Below are 18,685 nucleotides of genomic sequence, written 5' to 3' on the forward strand. Positions count from 1 at the left end.
AATGGTTTTTAGTCATGTAACTCTATTGTAAATAAAACATGTAAAGTACTGAAAAAAAAATTCATAAAAAACGTTTTAATAACAAGCTTTTATGTAATAATGCACTAAAAAGTAGAAAATAAATTATACACTATTATTTAAATTACTATAAAGAAAAGCGTGGGTCTCTTCTCAAATATTAGTAAAGGTATCCAATCGGTACTAAAGTGACCCACGCTTTTCTTTATAGTAATTTATATAATAGTGTATAATTTATTTTCTACTTTTTAGTGCATTATTACATAAAAGCTTGTTATTAAAACGTTTTTTATGAATTTTTTTAAGGATTTATATACATGCGATTTTTTAAGAGAAATAAATTAGTGCATGTTTGCCTTTCTAAAAGGTATGTCAAAATAAATTATTAGAAATAAGGTAATATCATATACATACAATTGTATACAATATAATATAGAGCTTATAAATAACTTTAGTAACTAATATACAAATTGAAATATGGTTCTATGTGTAGAAAGTATTTTACATTTTTTCCCCCATATGATGTTGGTCTTCTTAATGCAGACCCTAACTGCTTTTCTCTTTAATATAACTATGGACTTAAAAAGGATTTTACTCCCTATTTTCACATTACATTGCTGTCCGATACGGCAGGATCTAAGTATCATAGTATCGAGCGGTCCAGTAAATAAAAATATTAAAAATAATTTATCTACAAACTATTACAATATCGACACACAACGCTTTTTTCAAAGCGAGGATTTTTTAAATGTCTGTTTCCTTTGTAAACAAATGTGCAGAAAAAAATGTCAACTTCCTTTCTTCTTCTTCGTTCTTTTTTAAGGAACACGTGTAGAGAATCATACAGCTAGTCTAACATCCAGTGTTTCTTTCAGACAATTTTTCCCGGGGAAAAGGTATATATTTTCTATATATTTCAGGGATAGATGTCTGAGTTAAACACTGCCAACATCGAATACGAAATGCACAATCGTCTCCAACTTAACAAGTTTCCCATACAGTTTTCCCTGAGTGTGCTGTTTTCTTTCATATCGATAAGAGTTTTAAAGATATACTTACCACTACTAGAAAAAAGTAAAAAAATATGAAATTATAGATTTAAAAGAATTAGGTCTACACGCCCTCATCTTTTTTTTTTCTCTTACATGTTTTGATAATTTCGTACACTGAGATGGTCAAATAGAAGCTATCAAGTGTAGTATGATTTAATTTTTTGGTTTAATCTTTTTGTCGCGAACTCAGAAACTGAGTAGACAAATGTAGTTCATATAATATCAACTTCGTGGTCTTTAAATTATCTTTCAATTGGGGACATAAACTTAGTAAATAACGGAGTGGCACACTACCAAGCGTGTTATAATATAGACGGTAAGTGAGAATCTATGATATTATCTTGTGTATCGTCTTCAGAATCCACGTATTTTAACAGGTTAAATGTCCCGTCTTCGGCGTACATTCGAGACTGGTCTTCTGAGAGTGGACTGCTAATACAACCTTCAAATATATCATGTGGTGGAGAATCTGATTTCACTATCGTATCAATAATACCACGAAAACTTGTGGATGCCATCCAAAACTCAGATGAATTGTTAAAATTAGTCGAAGTTTGCGAAGCATTCGATGTTTCTGCAGTATCCACAATGGTCATGAATTGACACATATTTTGTTCTGGACTTTTCAAAGATTTAACATTTATATTAGGAGATGTCAGTTCATTGTTATTGGATTGGTAGTTGCAGTCCGTTTTCTTACTTTCTTCCTTCTTTAAAAATAAACAACTTGTTCTGCTGTTTTCTACTTTTGGCAAGCTTTTGCCAGTAACGATATCCTGGCTAGCCTTGATTAATTCGAATGTAACCATTTCGTTTCTTGTATCACATTTTGGTGGATCTGGAAGACTAAGACCCGGCATAACACATTTTAAATCGTGGATTACGAGGTGCTCAACTTTTCTAACCTTTGAAGTTGTTATTGTGTCTCCAGGACAAGACCGTTTCCTTGTGTTGTTCTGGCACTTTTCAGCTGGTTCTGCAGATGTGATTGACAACAATGCATTTTGCGCATCCAATAAATTTGTTTTGACACTTTTGATTTGAGATGTTTTATTTGATGGTAATCTATCGTATAAATAATCAACAATTTTAGAAACTTGTCGTATTTTACTCAGCAGTACTGAAGATGTTGCTAACGCACATAACTCATTGATATCGCCTTTCTCCCAAAGCCTCTCTTCCTCTAGCAGTTCTTCAGGAAAAAATCCCTTTTCTTTAAGCTTTTGCGAGAGCGCTCTAAACTTGGTGACCAAAGCATTCTTCGCGTCTTTAGGGTTGGTAGTGGGGTTTTTCCATTTGCCCAGTTTTTCATCTAACCACCATATAGGCTTATGGTTTTTGTGCCAGACCTGACCGCTGTCCCGACCAGTCACGACGCGCGAACATGATCTAACAGCCCTAATCAACCATTCCTTTTCTGTTCTAATTTTCTCTTTCGCTAATTGAACGGCCTCCACCTCATCGTCCGATCCCATTTTGTTTCCGTATTAAATTTTTAGTGCAAATTTTTTTAGTAAATACCTTGAGGTTTTCAAAACTTTTATTAAGAAGAAAGTACGATATTGGTACTTTTTTATTTTAGTGGTCAGAAAACCTAGAAGAGGCTATAGAAAGCCAGGCAAATATTGCGGGAATTACATGGACTAAACTGAATAGAGCCGCACAGAATCGACGGGGCTTGAAAACTGCACCCCCACTTCCAGTAAACCACCCCCCCCCCCCATCTGCTCAAAAAATAACATAGGACATTACCCAAGTGTCGATTACAAATTAACCCTAAAACTATTGCTGTCATTAAATATAACATTAGGTCAATAGTAAGTTATTAAATTCTCTAGAAGAAAAAGCGTGTTCTACTCTTTATCATTTATTATCTTTACTATTCTATACAATAGGGCTTGTAAGTAGGTCACAACTTCTCGTTCTAGTACTTGCCAGCTAGTAGATTTCGAGACCGTAGACTTACAAGCCCTATACCTAGGCAAGGCACGAAGGCGATATATTTCTAACGTTGTCAACTCATTTCTTACTTTGTATAATAGCTACTCTCGCTGGGAGGAAATTAAATGGGGTAGTTGATCTGGAGACTAATATCATGAAGGGGCGGGGTGTGTGTAATGAGCGTGGGCGTGGGTAGTTGACAGGGTGCAGTGGCACCCGTATGGTATCTAAAAGAAACTCAAAACGTGTTAACAACAAAATATAGTATTATCGAGAGAACTGTTTGTCAAATCCTTTTTATTTCTCTTGCGTCTTGATGGCTGTATCTCAAACTGTAACATAAATACTAGCTCAACTGCTGGTAGTTGAATTCCGTGGTTTTAACCAAGTATATTTTGTTGTTGTTTTTTTTTTAGCGAAAGAAGAGATACAACACAACACAATGATTTAGAATTAATTATAAACAAACGCGTTGTGAAATATTTTTCGGAATGTTTATTATATTTTTTTATGTGCTTCATAAAAGCAAATTTTAAGAAAATAACAAAAATTATAATCTCTTTTATTTGAAATTTCAATGCAAGTTGTAAGTTTGATTTGTTAATTTCTTTTAATAGATTCAACTTTTTATGTGGACAGTTGATAATATACAACATACATAAAATTGAGATGTTATTCCATATAGCATAATATTCTATAACCATATTTATAATTATCAAAAGTAAATTTGTCGTAATAAAAGTATTTACAGTAAACTGCTGCATATTTATTGAGACAATTTAACAATAAGAAATAGTTTTAATAAATGAACGCATAAATTGTAATAATTGTTGCCTGTTTGAGCGTTGAGCTTACAACCATTTTAAACTAACAAACAAAAAATTAATAAAATCAGAAAGAAAAAAAATATTTTTAAATAAAAATCATTCTGCTCCAAACATAATAGGAAATTCTTTTCTTAGTGACCAGACACAGCATTACAGCATATATGTTTTATAAAGCTAACTCAATATACGTGTGAAAACAATTCTTTTAAAGCAGCTTTCACACATTTTTTGCTTCTATAAAATGCTTACATGGCAAGTTTAAAAAAAAAGAAGATATAGATATCACGTGTACATACAATCTTTTGGTCGTAACTTGATAAAGCCATACATTACACGGAAAAAGTCAACAGAATAAAACGTGACTATTTTGACCAGATATTACTCGCAAACAAGCATGACTATGTTACCTAAATAAATAAGTAAAGATATGAGATTTAAATAAAATTGATTGCATCTGGTATAAAGACTATAAAAAATACTGGAATTTTATATTTTAAAATTGGGTTAAGTTACGTAAATCCAAAAATATGAGCTCCATTCATTAACAGAAACAATATTTAAAAAAAAACTAATAGAATCTACTCACACGCAACGAGATTTATGTTTGCATACCAAAATCATAGTCGCATTACATCAACATGTGCTTAAGATGTCAAGTACGATGCTATATTAAATAAAATAAATTGACCAAATTAAATTAAATGGACTAGACTTTTTGTTTTTAATTTGCAAATTTTGTTTTTGATTTCACCCCCTTGGTTGGTGTTTATCCGGGGCGACAGCCACCCCCTAACACCGCCTAGTGGCGCCACTGCATAGATTAACATGTTTCGGATAAGCTAACACGAGAAAAGTTGTATAAAAACTGGATTTATATTTGTTATGCAAGGATGTGTATAAAACTAAGTAATATAATAAGCGAATTTTAAAATAACTGTTAAAAAACTAGTTACATTAAATTATAAAAGTACAAAAATGCTTTGGCTCAAAACTAAATGAATTTTAAATATAAAATGTACACAAGAAGAGAACACAACTTTTGGAATGTTATGAACAATTGAAATCATTTACAAACAGTTCGAAAATCATCCGAGATTCACCCATAACCCATTATGTCCATACTACTCTGTCGATGTATTATTAAAACTCATTCGTGTATATGAACTATCTTTTTTAAGATAATTTAATTATTTATAAAGAATACAAACAAAAATTCAACAATAAATGCGTTTTTTAAGGCGAAATAAATTAGTGCACGTTTGTCTTCATAAAAGATATATCAAAATAAATTATTGGAAATAGATTAATTTCATATATACAATTATACACAATATAATATAAACTCATAAATAAGCAATAAATATACAAATCGAAATATGGTTCTAAATATTGTAAGTTTTTCTCTTTGATATAACTATGGACTTTAATAAGATGTTGCTGCCTATTTTGCCCATTACATCGCTACCCGTTACGGCCCTCTCTATGTATCATAATATCGAACCTTGGGTCGGGGGGGGGGGGGGGGTGGAGGACTAAATTTTCCGGGGGGGGGGGGGCTGGGGGGAGTAAACATGTTTTTTCGGGGGTAGGGGGAGAGGATCTGTAAAGAAATAAGCCTACACGCTCTCATCTTGTTTATTTTTTCTTTCTCAAGAATGTTTTTGAAAAATTGTGTACATTGAGATGGTCAAATACCAGCCGTCACGTGATTTATGTTTTATTCACTTTTTTTTGTCTAGAACTCAGAAACTAAGTAGACAAATTAAGTTCGTATAAAGCTAACTTCGCGTTCTTTAAATTATCTTCTATTTCTGTGGACATAAACTTAGTAAATAAGGGAGTGACACACTACCAAGCATGTTATACTATAGATGGTAGGTGAGAATGTATACTCGTATCTTGTGTATCGTCTTCAGACTCCACATATTTTAACAGGTTGAATGTCCCGTCCTTAGCGCACATTCGAGACTGGTCTTCTGAGAGTGGACTGCCAATACAACCTTCAAATATATCATCTGGTGGGGAATCGGATTTCGCTACCGTAACAATAATATCACAAAAACTTTTGGACTCCATCCAAGACTCCGATGAATTGTTAAAATTAATCGAAGTTTGCGAAGCGTTTGATGTTTCAGCAATATCCACAATGGTCATGAATTGACAACTATTTTGTTCCGGACTTTTCAAAGATTTAACATTATTTAATTTTAGAGATGTGAATTCATTATCATCGCATTGGTAGTCGCAGTCCGTTTTCTTACTTTCTTCCTTTAAAAATAAACAACTTGTTCTGCTGTTTTCTGCTTTTGGCAAGCACTTTCCAGCAATGATACCATGGCTATCCTCGATTAATTCGGATTTAATCATTGCGCTTGTTGTATCACATTTTGGTGGAGCTGGAAGGCTAAGACCAGGCGTAAAATATTTCAAATCGTGTTTCATTTTCAGTTCATGAATTTCTTGTAGATCTTCTATGTCGCTAAGAAGATGAATCGGCTCAACTTTTCTAGCCTTTGAAGTTGTCATCGTGTCTCCAGGACATGGCCGTTTCCTTGTGTTGTTCTGGCACTGTTGTGCTGGTTCTGCAGATGTGATTGACAACAAAGCATTCTGCGCATCCAATAAATTTGTTTTGACACTTTTGATTTGATTTATTTTATTTGATGGTAATCTATCGTATAAATAATCAACAATTTTAGAAACTTGTCGTATTTTACTCAGCAGTACTGAAGATGTTGCTAACGCACATAACTCATTGATATCGCCTTTCTCCCAAAGCCTCTCTTCCTCTAGCAGTTCTTCAGGAAAAATTCCCTTTTCTTTAAGCTTTTGCGAGAGCGCTCTAAACTTGGTGACCAAAGCATTCTTCGCGTCTTTAGGGTTGGTAGTGGGGTTTTTCCATTTGCCCAGTTCTTCGTCTAACCACCATATAGGCTTATGGTTTTTGTGCCAGACCTGACCGCTGTCCCGACCAGTCACCACGCGCGAGCATGACCTAACAGCCCTAATCAACCATTCTTTTTCTGTTCTAATTATCTCTTTCGCTAATTGAACGGTTTCCACCTCATCGTCCGATCCCATTTTGTTATCGTATTAAATTTTTAGTGCAGATTTTTCAGTAAATATGGAAATTCACATGAATTACAGTTTTAAAATAGTTTATTTTTATACCTTGAGGTTTTCAAAACTTTAATTAAGAAGAAAGTGCGATTTTGGTACTATTTTGATTTTAGTGCTCAGACCACGAAAACATAGAAGAGGACTACAGAAAGCCAGGCAAAGAGTGCGGGAACAACCTGGACTGAACTGAAGAGAGCCGGACAGAACTGAACTGGCTTGAAAACTGCAGTTGCACAGGATTAATAATAATAATTTTATATTTTTGGAAACTAAGATACAAATTTGTAAAGAACAAAAAGGAAATATTGGTTTCTAGTGTGTTCAGTTAACGGATTGAGTTTACCTGCATAAGTTCATGATTCCCTTAAAGTAATTATTGTTTAAAATAAAAGAGTACCGAAAGCCGTTTTATTTTTTATATTATATTATGCACTGCACTTCCGCCCTGTATCACAACACTTGCAACTATATCTAAATGAAAAGGTTATGTGCACTTTTTATTAAGGCAGGGTTAACCTGTCTTTAGTCATAGAGGGGATTACCCTGAACTGACGCTGGAGCACGGTAAAAGAAATCAGAGATTCAAGTTGGGAATACCCAAAGTTATAAATCCTGCCAGAATTAGGTCACAACATAGTTAACCCTAGGCCGGTTATTCTATACTGTAAAACATAAACCAAAACAATTAATTAAGTTACAAAACGTTAACCATACTTTACATTAGTCACCATTGTATGATAACTTGATATTAGATTTAAACATACCATTCATTTTCTACTGAAAGTATATAATTTTATTGAAAAAACAACACAGATCTAGTATTGTAAAAAACTTGGAAGATTTTTTCGTCCTTTATACAAGATTGCAAAACAAAAAGACGATTAGCTTTCAATACAAACAAGAACAGGACATGAAGTTTTCATTGCCAAATAACAAAATTTGAACACAATTGTAAAGAAATAATCTCTTATAGGCGTCTATGCTTCTTAATGTGTAACCTATTTGCTCGATTGATACACTTGACGTCAGCAGTCTGAAAAGATGTAAATACATTTGTCAAGTCTGAATTATAATTATTTTTTTTTCAAAACTCTATTAGGAAGTACTTTATATATATTGTTGTAATGTACATTACCTAAGAATTTTATGAGATAACCATATAATTTCAAGCTGAAAAAAACGCGTAAAGTTTTTTAAAATCCCAATTGAAATATCAAACGGTGTTATTTTCGTAAGTATTTATTTAATTAAACTTTTAACTTAACTAATTTAAGCTGAACATTTAATTATTTTTTTTAAAGCGTTGCAAAATAAATAACATTGGTGAACCGCGAGATTGGATGGTAAAAGGCACGGTTGGTAACCCAGAAGTTCTGAGTTCGGACCCAAGTCAGACCCAGGAGTAAATAGCCTACTCCAAATTTCCTTGCAGAATGATGCTCTTAATTGAAACAAGGCAGGTAAACACATCCAGAAATAAACCGGGAGTGATCTCCCCTAAACTTTCTCGGATATTCTTATATAAATACATTACATGCATTTTTTGAGAAATCGGAAATAGCGTAAATTAGTACTTCCGTTCAACGAAAATTACTTAAAATTTGACAGAAGGTAGAGAATTAGATTCTTTACTTAGATGTGAAATTTCATTTATCTATCCCAAATAGTACTCAAGTTATAGGCTTTTGAAAAATTCAAAGTAGAAAAAGTGCTACTTCCGGTTATTGGAAATCGCTCAAAAGTTGATCAGGATCTACGATTTTGATAAAATACTTATATATGAAATTTCATCAACCTAGCTGTAACGGTACTCAAGTTATCGTGTTTACACACAGACAGACACACAGACATACGGACAAGATTTCAAAATTATGTTTTTCCGTATCAGTGAGGTGTAAAACGTCGAGATTTGTAAAAATCTCGATTTTTTTTTTGCACGATTACAAGACTTTCTCTATACGAGAAAGTAAAAAAGGTAGAAGTCAAAGTAAATACAGAATGTTGAAATTTAAAACTTAATATTAGAATAAAACCTATCTGATATTACAGTTTAGAACGACGAAGAAGATGAATACAATTTTAATCTATAACTATTATTTAATATAAAGTAATATATATTGATCATATTAATCTTGATTAAACAAATTGTCAAGAATCGCTTACCTTATTTACTGAAGTAATAATTATAAGAAGCAACAGCCAGTTACTCAAAACGATGTAACATTACTGAGGACAGTAATAAAGTAATATATATTGATAATATTAATCTTGATTATACTTGTAGGTATAAACAAAATTTAAAAACCAATTGTCAAGAATCGCTTACCTTATTTACTGAAGTAATAAATAAGAAGCAACAGCCGGTTATTCAAAACGAGGTAACATTACTGAAGACAGTAGCAGAATTCCTAAATCACACAATACATAATGGTTGTGATGTTCTGTAGACAAACAAGCGTCTCAATGCGAGCGTTATCATTGCATCTGACCAGTCCGCACACAAACAATACTCGTTATTCTCACTACTGTTTCAATAACACTGTTCATCTGGCTAACGCTTTTAACAAAAATCTGATGCACACTTCGGCACTGAACGATGACAACAAGATTACTACTGACTTGAAAAACTTAATTTGTACGGTGTCCTGATTGAGCCATGTTATAGTCAGTGCTAATAAAACCAAACTTATAACAAAGTTAGAAGAGACGCATGACAATATAGGTCTAATTAAATTCGACATCTAAATAGCTAAGTTTAGAAAATATCTCTTAAATAAAGAAATATAACCTTGACCTCGGCTGTTTCAAAGACCTCGCTTCTCCAGGTTAAAACATTTCATTGATATTTTAAAGAATGAAAAAAACTTAAGTTTACTTAAGGAAGATTTTAAGGAAGCCCCCCCCACCCCCGAAAATTTTTTACCGCCCCCCCCCCCCCGAACGAAATGAAATTTATATAATTTATATAGAAAATATATACTTTTAACAGTGTCCGCCCCCCCGAAGAAAGTCTACCGCCCCCCCCCCCCCCCGAAAATTTCAAGTGCCCCCCCCCCGGAGAAAAAAGTCTGGAAGAAACACTGCGCCACACTCATATTTTCACACACAATAAAAACAAATGCCCCAATATTAGCATTTTAAGAAACTTCCGCATGTAGATACTAGGCCTAGTGCGCTAGAAAATTAAAATCCCCATTTAAATTTTGAAATTTCCGATTTGTTGTAATGTTATTCGTATGTTTGACACCCGACCCTGCTATTCTGTAATACAGCATTCCTTCTCCATCCCCACATATTCAAACAAAACTAACGTTGATTGTTGAATTTTTTATTTTTAAAAATAAACGGAAAATTAATGTTATCACTACACAAAAGCGCAATGTTTGTAAAGTTTTTAGATGGTTAACCTTTTTGCTAAAAATAATTATGACCCAATATTACAAGTAATATAGGCAAACCCACATTATTTTATAAATAAGAACTTAAATAAATAGTTCAGTTTTCTATGTTCAATAGTTCAGAGTTATTCCCCCCCCCCCCCCCCGAAAAAACTCTACCGTCCTCCGAACGAAACTTATATAATTTATATATAAGATATATACTTTTAACAGTGTCCGCCCACTCGAAGAAATTGTACCGCCCCCCCCCCCTAAAATTTCAAATGCCCCCCCCCCCCGGAGAAAAAAGTCTGGAAGAAACACTGCAGTAGTTTAGTAGCCGACAGGGCCGTTTTAAGGTCTTTGTAGGTCCTAGGCACTGTAAATGTGGCCTTGTCCCGTACTCCAGATCATGAAGAGGCGTACGACTTATTCTTGCGCCTATATATATATATATATATATATATATATATATATATATATATATATATATATATATATATATATATATATATATATATATATATATATATATGAGGAGTCCACTTGCAAAACCTGCTAAGTAGCTGAAGACTGATTCTGAGAAAAATACACTTTTTTAAATTCGTCACTAAATGTTTGGCTACAGATTCGGGATTTAGCTATGCTGAAAGGATGCCTTTAGGTCTGTCAATTGGAACAAACAAAATAAAATTTAAGAAAATTTCAGACTTTGATAATGAAAGACAAAGTTTTTACTTAGCAGGTTTTGACAGTGGTTTAAATACTTAGCAGGTTAAGGAAGTAGTTTATTGGCAATTGAAAAGTAGCTATAATGCTTATTTCTTACAGACAATAAGCAGAGTTCAATCTCTGGCAGTAATCCATGTCTACCCACCTCATAGTAAAGTGTTTACCACTAATATTTGCATATTTCTATTAACCAGTCTAAACTTATTTCTGTGCTATCTAGCCTGCCGATCAGAGTTTCTTAGTTTATGGGAAATTAAACAACAATATAAAATTATTATGACTGATAAGACTTAAAGCAGTCATTGAATCATTTTAAAAAACTAGCTGTAAACATGTATGGTAAAGGACGGCACAAAACATACTATTAAAATTAAATAATGGCAACAAAAAGTGTACAGTTTACACCCTGGGAAAAAAATCCACAGGGATAATTTTATTGGGGAAAATAAGTTACAAAGTACTGAAGGTGGGGGGAGCTTTCTGGCTTTGATTAAGTCTAAATATTATTGGAGGCGTCATCCTCGCAAAGACAGTCACATTCTTATTAGCAGTCGCATTCAACAATATCACCATTGGCAGCTTGAATGGTGTCAGCAACAACAGTTTCCCAGTCATCTCCAGCATGTTCTGACAAGCTTAATTATAGACCTCTTATTTTCTTGGATCTTTATTGGCAGAGGTTTCTTCAAGGTCTTATAAGATAAGGAGTTTAAATCAAGTATACCCCAGTTCTCCTCTACCTATCTCACAGTGCCTTGATCTCTTTGAATGTCCAGGTATTCCTCTGGGGAATAAATACTTTCTTTCTTTTTAATTTTTTTTCTAAAACTCAAAATACCCTGTCATATGGCAGGAAGGAATGACCTCTGACCGGGAACAACAGCTCAACAGTTTTTACCCCAGGTGGAGCGTGGGTTACTAGCCAGTGTGATGCCATCTGAATAATGACGCTAGTTTTGTTCTGCCCACCACAAGCATCAGACACGAGGCGAACACAGTCAATGCCATTCATTTTTGACTTCTGGAGAGCATAAAAAACAGCACTGGAGCAGGATGAACTATTTTTGGCAAACTGATCCTCCCTCCAAACATAAATAAATACATTATCTGGCTTCAAGGTGCCCAAGTCATTTACTTCAACTACAGTGAAATTATAAATATATAACTGTTTACTATAGTAGGCTATCTGGTCTGGGACTTTAGGCAACCCTTGATTTTGCTGATGGTCAAAACAGTGTACCTTTAGTCATTAGTTCCTCTTTTTTTTTCACTAAGGAGATCATAAAAAGCATTTGCCCTCGTCTTGTGAACACGTAAGGTAGTTATTAATGTCTGTTTTTTTTATGGATCTGTCTCTACCTTTATCTGATTTCTCGCTCGTTCATAGAACGAGCATGTATCTTTTTTGGGGTAACTAAAACCAATTCTAAAGACTGTTTTGAATATCCTTCTGAAGAATTCATAGGGGACGTGGTTTTCTGCAGAGGCGTAGCGACCCTTCCCGGCGCCCGGGGACAAACTTTTCGATTTGCACCCCCCCCCCCCCCTCAAGATTTTGATTTGCACCCCCCCCCCCCTCAAACTTTCGATTCGCACCCCCCCCCCCCCTCGAGATTTCCATTTACACCCCACCCCCCTCAAACTTTCGATTTGCACCCCCTGAACCTTTCTATTTATTTTTCCAACCCATTTTGGCGCCCCCTAAGGTCGGCGCCCGGGGACATATGTCCCCCCCCCCCTCGCTACGCTACTGGTTTTCTGTAGTGTCTGTCAGAAACATTTTCCATAGCTGCTTTATATAAGTGATTAAAGAAGGCAAGTAGATTTTTTTTTGACTTAAGTCTGCCGTAATGGCTTTCCCTAAAGATCCTGCGAATTCGCTGGCCTAAAACCATCAGAAATGATGTTCTTTGACGACGGACAAATCAACTGCCAGTTGAAGTAGAGATACTCCAGAGAAAATGGAAATGGATTGGCCACACACTCAGGAAGCCTGTATTCAGCATAATATGACAGGCCCTCACATGTAATCCACAGGGCAGGAGGAGGAGAGGCAGACCAAGAAAGACCTGGAGACGTGACCTGGAAGAAGACACCAAGAAGATTGGATACACCTGTGGACAGTTGGAGACTATCCCTGGACAGAGACGCCTGGAAAGCTCTTGTCAGCGGCCTATGTCCCAGTAGGGACGACAGGCAAACGTAACGTAACGTAATGGCTTTCCCTGCCTTTAAGCCCTTTTTAAAAAGTAAGTACAGCAGTTCTTTTGGGGCCATACTTAAAGCCCTTTTGATCACCACCTCGTTTTTCCTTTGACACTCCTCCATGTAGCTGTATGTTTTTAGCAATGTTTTCAACACGAGAGCGTCCAATAACCCGCACTTTTAAGAAAAAATCCTTACAGACTCGCATCCTCGTTTTTGTCTGCTTCATGACTGACAAAAAATGATGTCTCACATGTTGTCCGTTGGCGTTTATTTCTTTCATTGCTTGTTTGTTTTCTATTTGGTTTTTTGGTTGAGGCCACAATGAACTTAGCCATGAAATTGTCTTGGTCAGCTTTTTTGGTGTGGCTGTAGAACAGGGGTCTCCAAACTACGGCCCGCAGGCCGGATGCGGCCCGCGAGGTCCCCTCATCCGGCCCGCGAAGATCTTTTTTTCCACGGAAATAAACGTTTGTTGGAGATTGCTGAGGAACTTTACTCAGAAAAATCACGACATGCCTGGAAGAAACTGGCCCCCAGACTGAAATTAGATAGTTAATGCGGCCCTCGGACTGAAAAGTTTGGAGACCCCTGCTGTAGAACAATGCATTGAATGTTGCCATGTCCCTTATTGTGTGCTCTGCACACTTGAAGTTTACCTTCCTGGTGTGTCTGAAGTCAGATCTCACAGCTGGTTTTTGTGAATGTCTGAGGAAGGTAGAAAAACAATGTCAAAAGGTGGATCAACATATTCATTCCCTACTTTATCACTGCAGAGAGCCACATCATATTCTAAATGTTGATTGTATAATCAGAAGTTACTTTACTAATCTAGATCTAGAAATCTATAGATAGATCTATATCTAATATTCTAATATTATTTATTATATCTTTATCTAGATTTAGGATTCTAAACCTAGGTTTAGCAGATTTAGTAGCTTAGTCTACTTAAGTTATAAGTAAGTGTGCTTTTTACTCGCTAGTTTTACAAACAATATCCCACTGTAACAGTTTTAACTACCAGATTCTAACACTGTAACAGTAGACTGAGTAGAGTTAGACTGTTAGAGAAAAGGACCTGCCAAGTAATTATATACTACACTGAATCTAAATATAGACACATTATGGTTTGATAGTTCGAGTGGCTCGGGTTCCTTAATTAAATCTGTAAAACGGAATGACGTCATGTCTTAATGACTTAGATCAGGGGTTCCCAACCCCGTGCCCGCCGAACGATTCGTATGTGCCCGCCTCTCACTATTCGACAGAGACAGAATTTTTTTCATAAACATTATTGAAAGGTTGAAGGGGGTGGAAATCGAAAGTTTGAGGGGGAGGGGGGAGGGTGCAAATCGAAAATTTGAGGAGGGGGGGGGGGGTTCAAATCGAAAGTTTAAGGGGGGAGGCAAATCGAAAGTTTGAGGGGGGGGGGGGTGCAAATCAAAAGTTTTGTTCCCGGGTGACGGGAAGGGTCGTTGCGCCTCTGGAAGGAGTTTGTCGATTTAAAATAGGTGGTGCCCGCCACCCTACCGATATTTTAGAATGTGCTCTAGAGTAAAAAAGGTTGGGAACCCCTGACTTAGATAATGTTCACTGTTTCCATGTTCAGGATTTGGTAAATTTTAAGACACTTTGGGTCATCTGTAATTATACGGCTGAAATCCATTAGCCAGCAATAAAAAAAAAAATACATCTCGTACACACAGATGTAAATGTTCAGTTTTAAATAGTGATTAGTAATGTTTACCGCTAAAAATGTTGCTAATTGTTACATTTATATTTCTAATTTTTTTGTAAGTGGAAACAACTCAATTAATCTTTTAGGCAAATTCTACCTAGTTTAGTTATTTCCCATTATGTCAAGAGCAACCATAGAACATGGTGCCCCCACTCTCGCCGACACCTCTACTGATGATATTTTCAAATTCTCATTAAAAAATAATAATAATCAATAGCTAACAATGGTTAATTACAGTAAAATAAAACAACAGAACACGTGAAATTTTATTATTATTATTCAATATAGTATATAGGCCAGAAATTAACTTTAAACAGCAGTGTTTGCGAGCTAGATTTGCTATATAAAAAAGCTGCCATCTGTAAGCTAGAGTGGTTTCCCCTGAATCTCTAACCAAAAAAAAAAAAGAAACAAGATGGCTGCTAAAGTAAATGAGCTTGATTGCATCTGATGAAAGCATCGCTAGTCTTTATTTATTTTATTACTGAAAAGTTTTAATACAATTGTTTAAAAACAGGTACATCAATGAATTAATGAAACTTTGAAACATTTTTGTGACTTTCAAAACATAAATCCTCCTAAAAATGTGAAATTTATTAATGCGTCACCTTTTTTCACATTTCAAGTCTCGGACGATAATCATTAATCACCCATAGCAACTGGCAAAACAAATTTTACTCACCCGACTAGAAGATCTATTCTAGATCTCAGAAGACTCATCCCTTAAGCCTTAAATTAAATCAAGAATTAGATCTAGATCTAGAATATTCTAGAATCTAGACTTTTAGATCTAGACTACTAGAAATCTAGATCTAGATCTAGAATCTATCTTCTACTATTTTGAGATTGAGAAAAACAAATTCAGTTTTTAGGCCTAACTAAATACTAAATAAAGTTGAAATATTATTTAGAGCTAGAGTTCAGTTCCGATCTGCATCATGCCATACGCTGCGGTCGCACTCACGTTTTCGGCTATAGCTACTTACTTTATTTTTATGTTTTATGCAAAACGTCCTTTTAGAAATAATCAATATTTTAACAAGATATCTAGATCTATTTGTCAACAATTTTAATGAATAATTTTATGGCATTAAACCACTTTTCCTAATTAATTAATTGAAGAATATACAGGTCTTAAGTCCTTAATTCATTAATTCATTTAAAAAAAAATTATCTGAAACTTTAATTTAAGTACTTTTTCCAAGTGTTAACCAATTCAGAGTAGATCTGGCTAGATCTATGTGTTATAGGACCTACTCATAGTGAAAAAAATAAGTGCTTTTTAGTTGTCTACTATTGTTACTGTCTACTACTCTGTTAACAGACGTAGATATCTAATTGTTAATTTTAAAAAAGAGGGAATCTTGTCACAGTTTCCATTTTATAATTTTATAAATTGTGTGCACCATTATTAAAATAGATATGGTATAAGAACTATCGTGTGGTTTTTGTTGGACTTTACTAAAGATTGGACGTATTTGATGTTTTTAAAATTTAAGAAACTAAATTTTAAAAATTGTACAGTAATATCTGTGATGTGTGGTGAAGTAATATATTTATTACAGTAGCCTGGCAATATCAATACTTTGAAAATAATTTGACCTGGAAATGTATAGATTCTATATTTACAACAAACAGAGTGACCAAAATTTTAACATTGAAGATTATTTGTTTACTGAAACTTGACTTTCCCACCACTGTGGAAGTCATTAAAAACATAATTGTTTAGATTACTTATATTTTGTTCGAACTTAACTTTTTTTGTAATCTTACCTTTTATCTTGTTTTCAGAATTTTGGTAAATTTTACAAGAGCTCAAATTCACTTTTTTCAAGAATTAGCAATTTTCATTAATAGCTTACACTATTTTAAACATTTTTATGGAAACTTCTAAGCTACCCAGCTACAGCTATGTAGAGCTGCTTAAGAGTTTTTCGGAACCATCAATTCCACTCTTGAATGGATATGTGGCACACTGGATAAATTATTGTAACGGCCCTAGTAGGCGAAAAATTATTAACCAATTAATTGCACACAAAAATTTGGCAGTTGAAAATGATCCAGTTGGGTATAGAAAAGTTGGAAATGCAGTAGCAAGGTTGTTATCTGAGATCAAACATGTTAGAAGGTTAGGAGTCAAAAGCTGGAATAAAATAGTTAATATAATGCAAACGCCTTTTTATGTTCAGCCCTTACCAGATTATTCAAAGTTATTGAAGGATGAAATGTCTAGTGAAATGACAGGGGGTATTCCAAGTATGGAGGACGGTCAGTTAACATTTTTGGATGAACACAGTTATTTTATTTCTGGTGGTGATGTGTATACAGAAGTGCCCAATTCTACAGAAGTGGAAAATAAAATTAGTGCTGAGGTAAAACATGAGCCGGTAATGGAAAAGAGTGGTTTTTTTAAAGATAAAAGAGATATTGTAGAGAAAATGAAACAAAGTGAGATGGTAGCTGGTTATAGATTAAGGGGTAATAAGTGTTCAAGATGTGTTATTAGAAATCAGTCAATACGCATGTATAAGGAGAGGATTAAAAAACTTAGAGAGGAAACAACAGCAGGCAGAGTTTTAAAATTTCAATATTTGAAAGGACAATTGAGAAGGAAAAGTCAGCAGATACAGAATTGGAAAGCAAAGTATGTACTCGAAAGAAATAAGAATCAACGATCAAAACAACATACTGGCAATGATGATGGAAAAGTTAAAGGCATGGATGAAAAAACTAAGGAGTTAATGATTTTAAGAATTCAAAATACTAAATTACAGAAAAAATTTCAAGTTGTATCTGACCATCATTTACAAGTCATAAAGGAATTAAGGACCCAGGTTGAATCTGCCAAGAATGAGACAAGTAAGTTACAGACATTACTACAAACAGAAAGCAGCAAGCATGCAGCACAGTTTGAAGAGCTCATGACAGAACAGAAGAAGCTTATAGCTAAGAACCTTATTTATGAGGCAGAGATTAGCAAGTTGGTGGAGGACAATCACAAGCTCTTAGATTCTAAAAATACAGTTGAAAATGTGGAGCCAACATGAATATGCAGTCATGTAATATGTTTTTGTTTAAACTATCTAGAAAGAGTTTCTTTGTGTGTATTTTAAGATAATTTATAAAATTGAAGTACACAGGTATACATTTAAAGAATGTGTATGTACTAGTTTGTTAACCACAACAAAGTGAAAAGGAACCTATAGATAGGCCTCATGAGTGATGCCTGTAATTTACACATTTTGGTGGGACATTTAAATAATGCAAGGATGTTATACAATAAAATTGTTTATTTTTTAATTTAGCCTTACTTGTCATAAATGTATGCACACAAATCTGATTTCTCTTTGCCAAATTGTATGTGAGTGAGAGGCTATATTTTTACATGTGTTTTATGTTTTAGTGCTGATGTTTTTAGTAATATGGACCAAATATATATATATATTTTGGTGGGATGATCATGTTCTTAAATTAGATATAAAGTTTATTAATATGCATTAAAAAGGTGAGACAGTCAGTTTGCACTATAATTATAAAGATATACACTAAAAATATGTGAATTGTTTTGGATTAATTTGGAGATGATGTTCTAATTATTGTATATTCATTACAATGAGTCAATACAGTATAACATATCAATAAAGAACATGATATAATCAGAACCTGTCTTTAAAT

At 34.3% G+C, this 18,685-nt stretch overlaps 1 protein-coding gene across 1 annotated transcript; it reads left to right on the forward strand.

Moving 5' to 3' along the window:
• Window positions 1–15,432: 15,432 nt before the first annotated feature.
• LOC131952525 (uncharacterized) lies at window positions 15,433–18,657 on the forward strand. The gene is made up of 2 exons (XM_059315231.1): window positions 15,433–15,527; window positions 16,802–18,657. The coding sequence occupies exon 2, from the start codon at window positions 16,891–16,893 to the stop codon at window positions 18,055–18,057; it is 1,167 nt and encodes a 388-aa protein (XP_059171214.1). The 5' UTR covers window positions 15,433–15,527; window positions 16,802–16,890; the 3' UTR covers window positions 18,058–18,657.
• Window positions 18,658–18,685: the final 28 nt, after the last annotated feature.

Source organism: Physella acuta, unplaced genomic scaffold, assembly GCF_028476545.2.
Source record: "Physella acuta isolate Inbredline_101_S28 unplaced genomic scaffold, ASM2847654v3 ptg000875l, whole genome shotgun sequence".
NCBI classification, from domain to species: Eukaryota; Metazoa; Mollusca; class Gastropoda; family Physidae; genus Physella; species Physella acuta.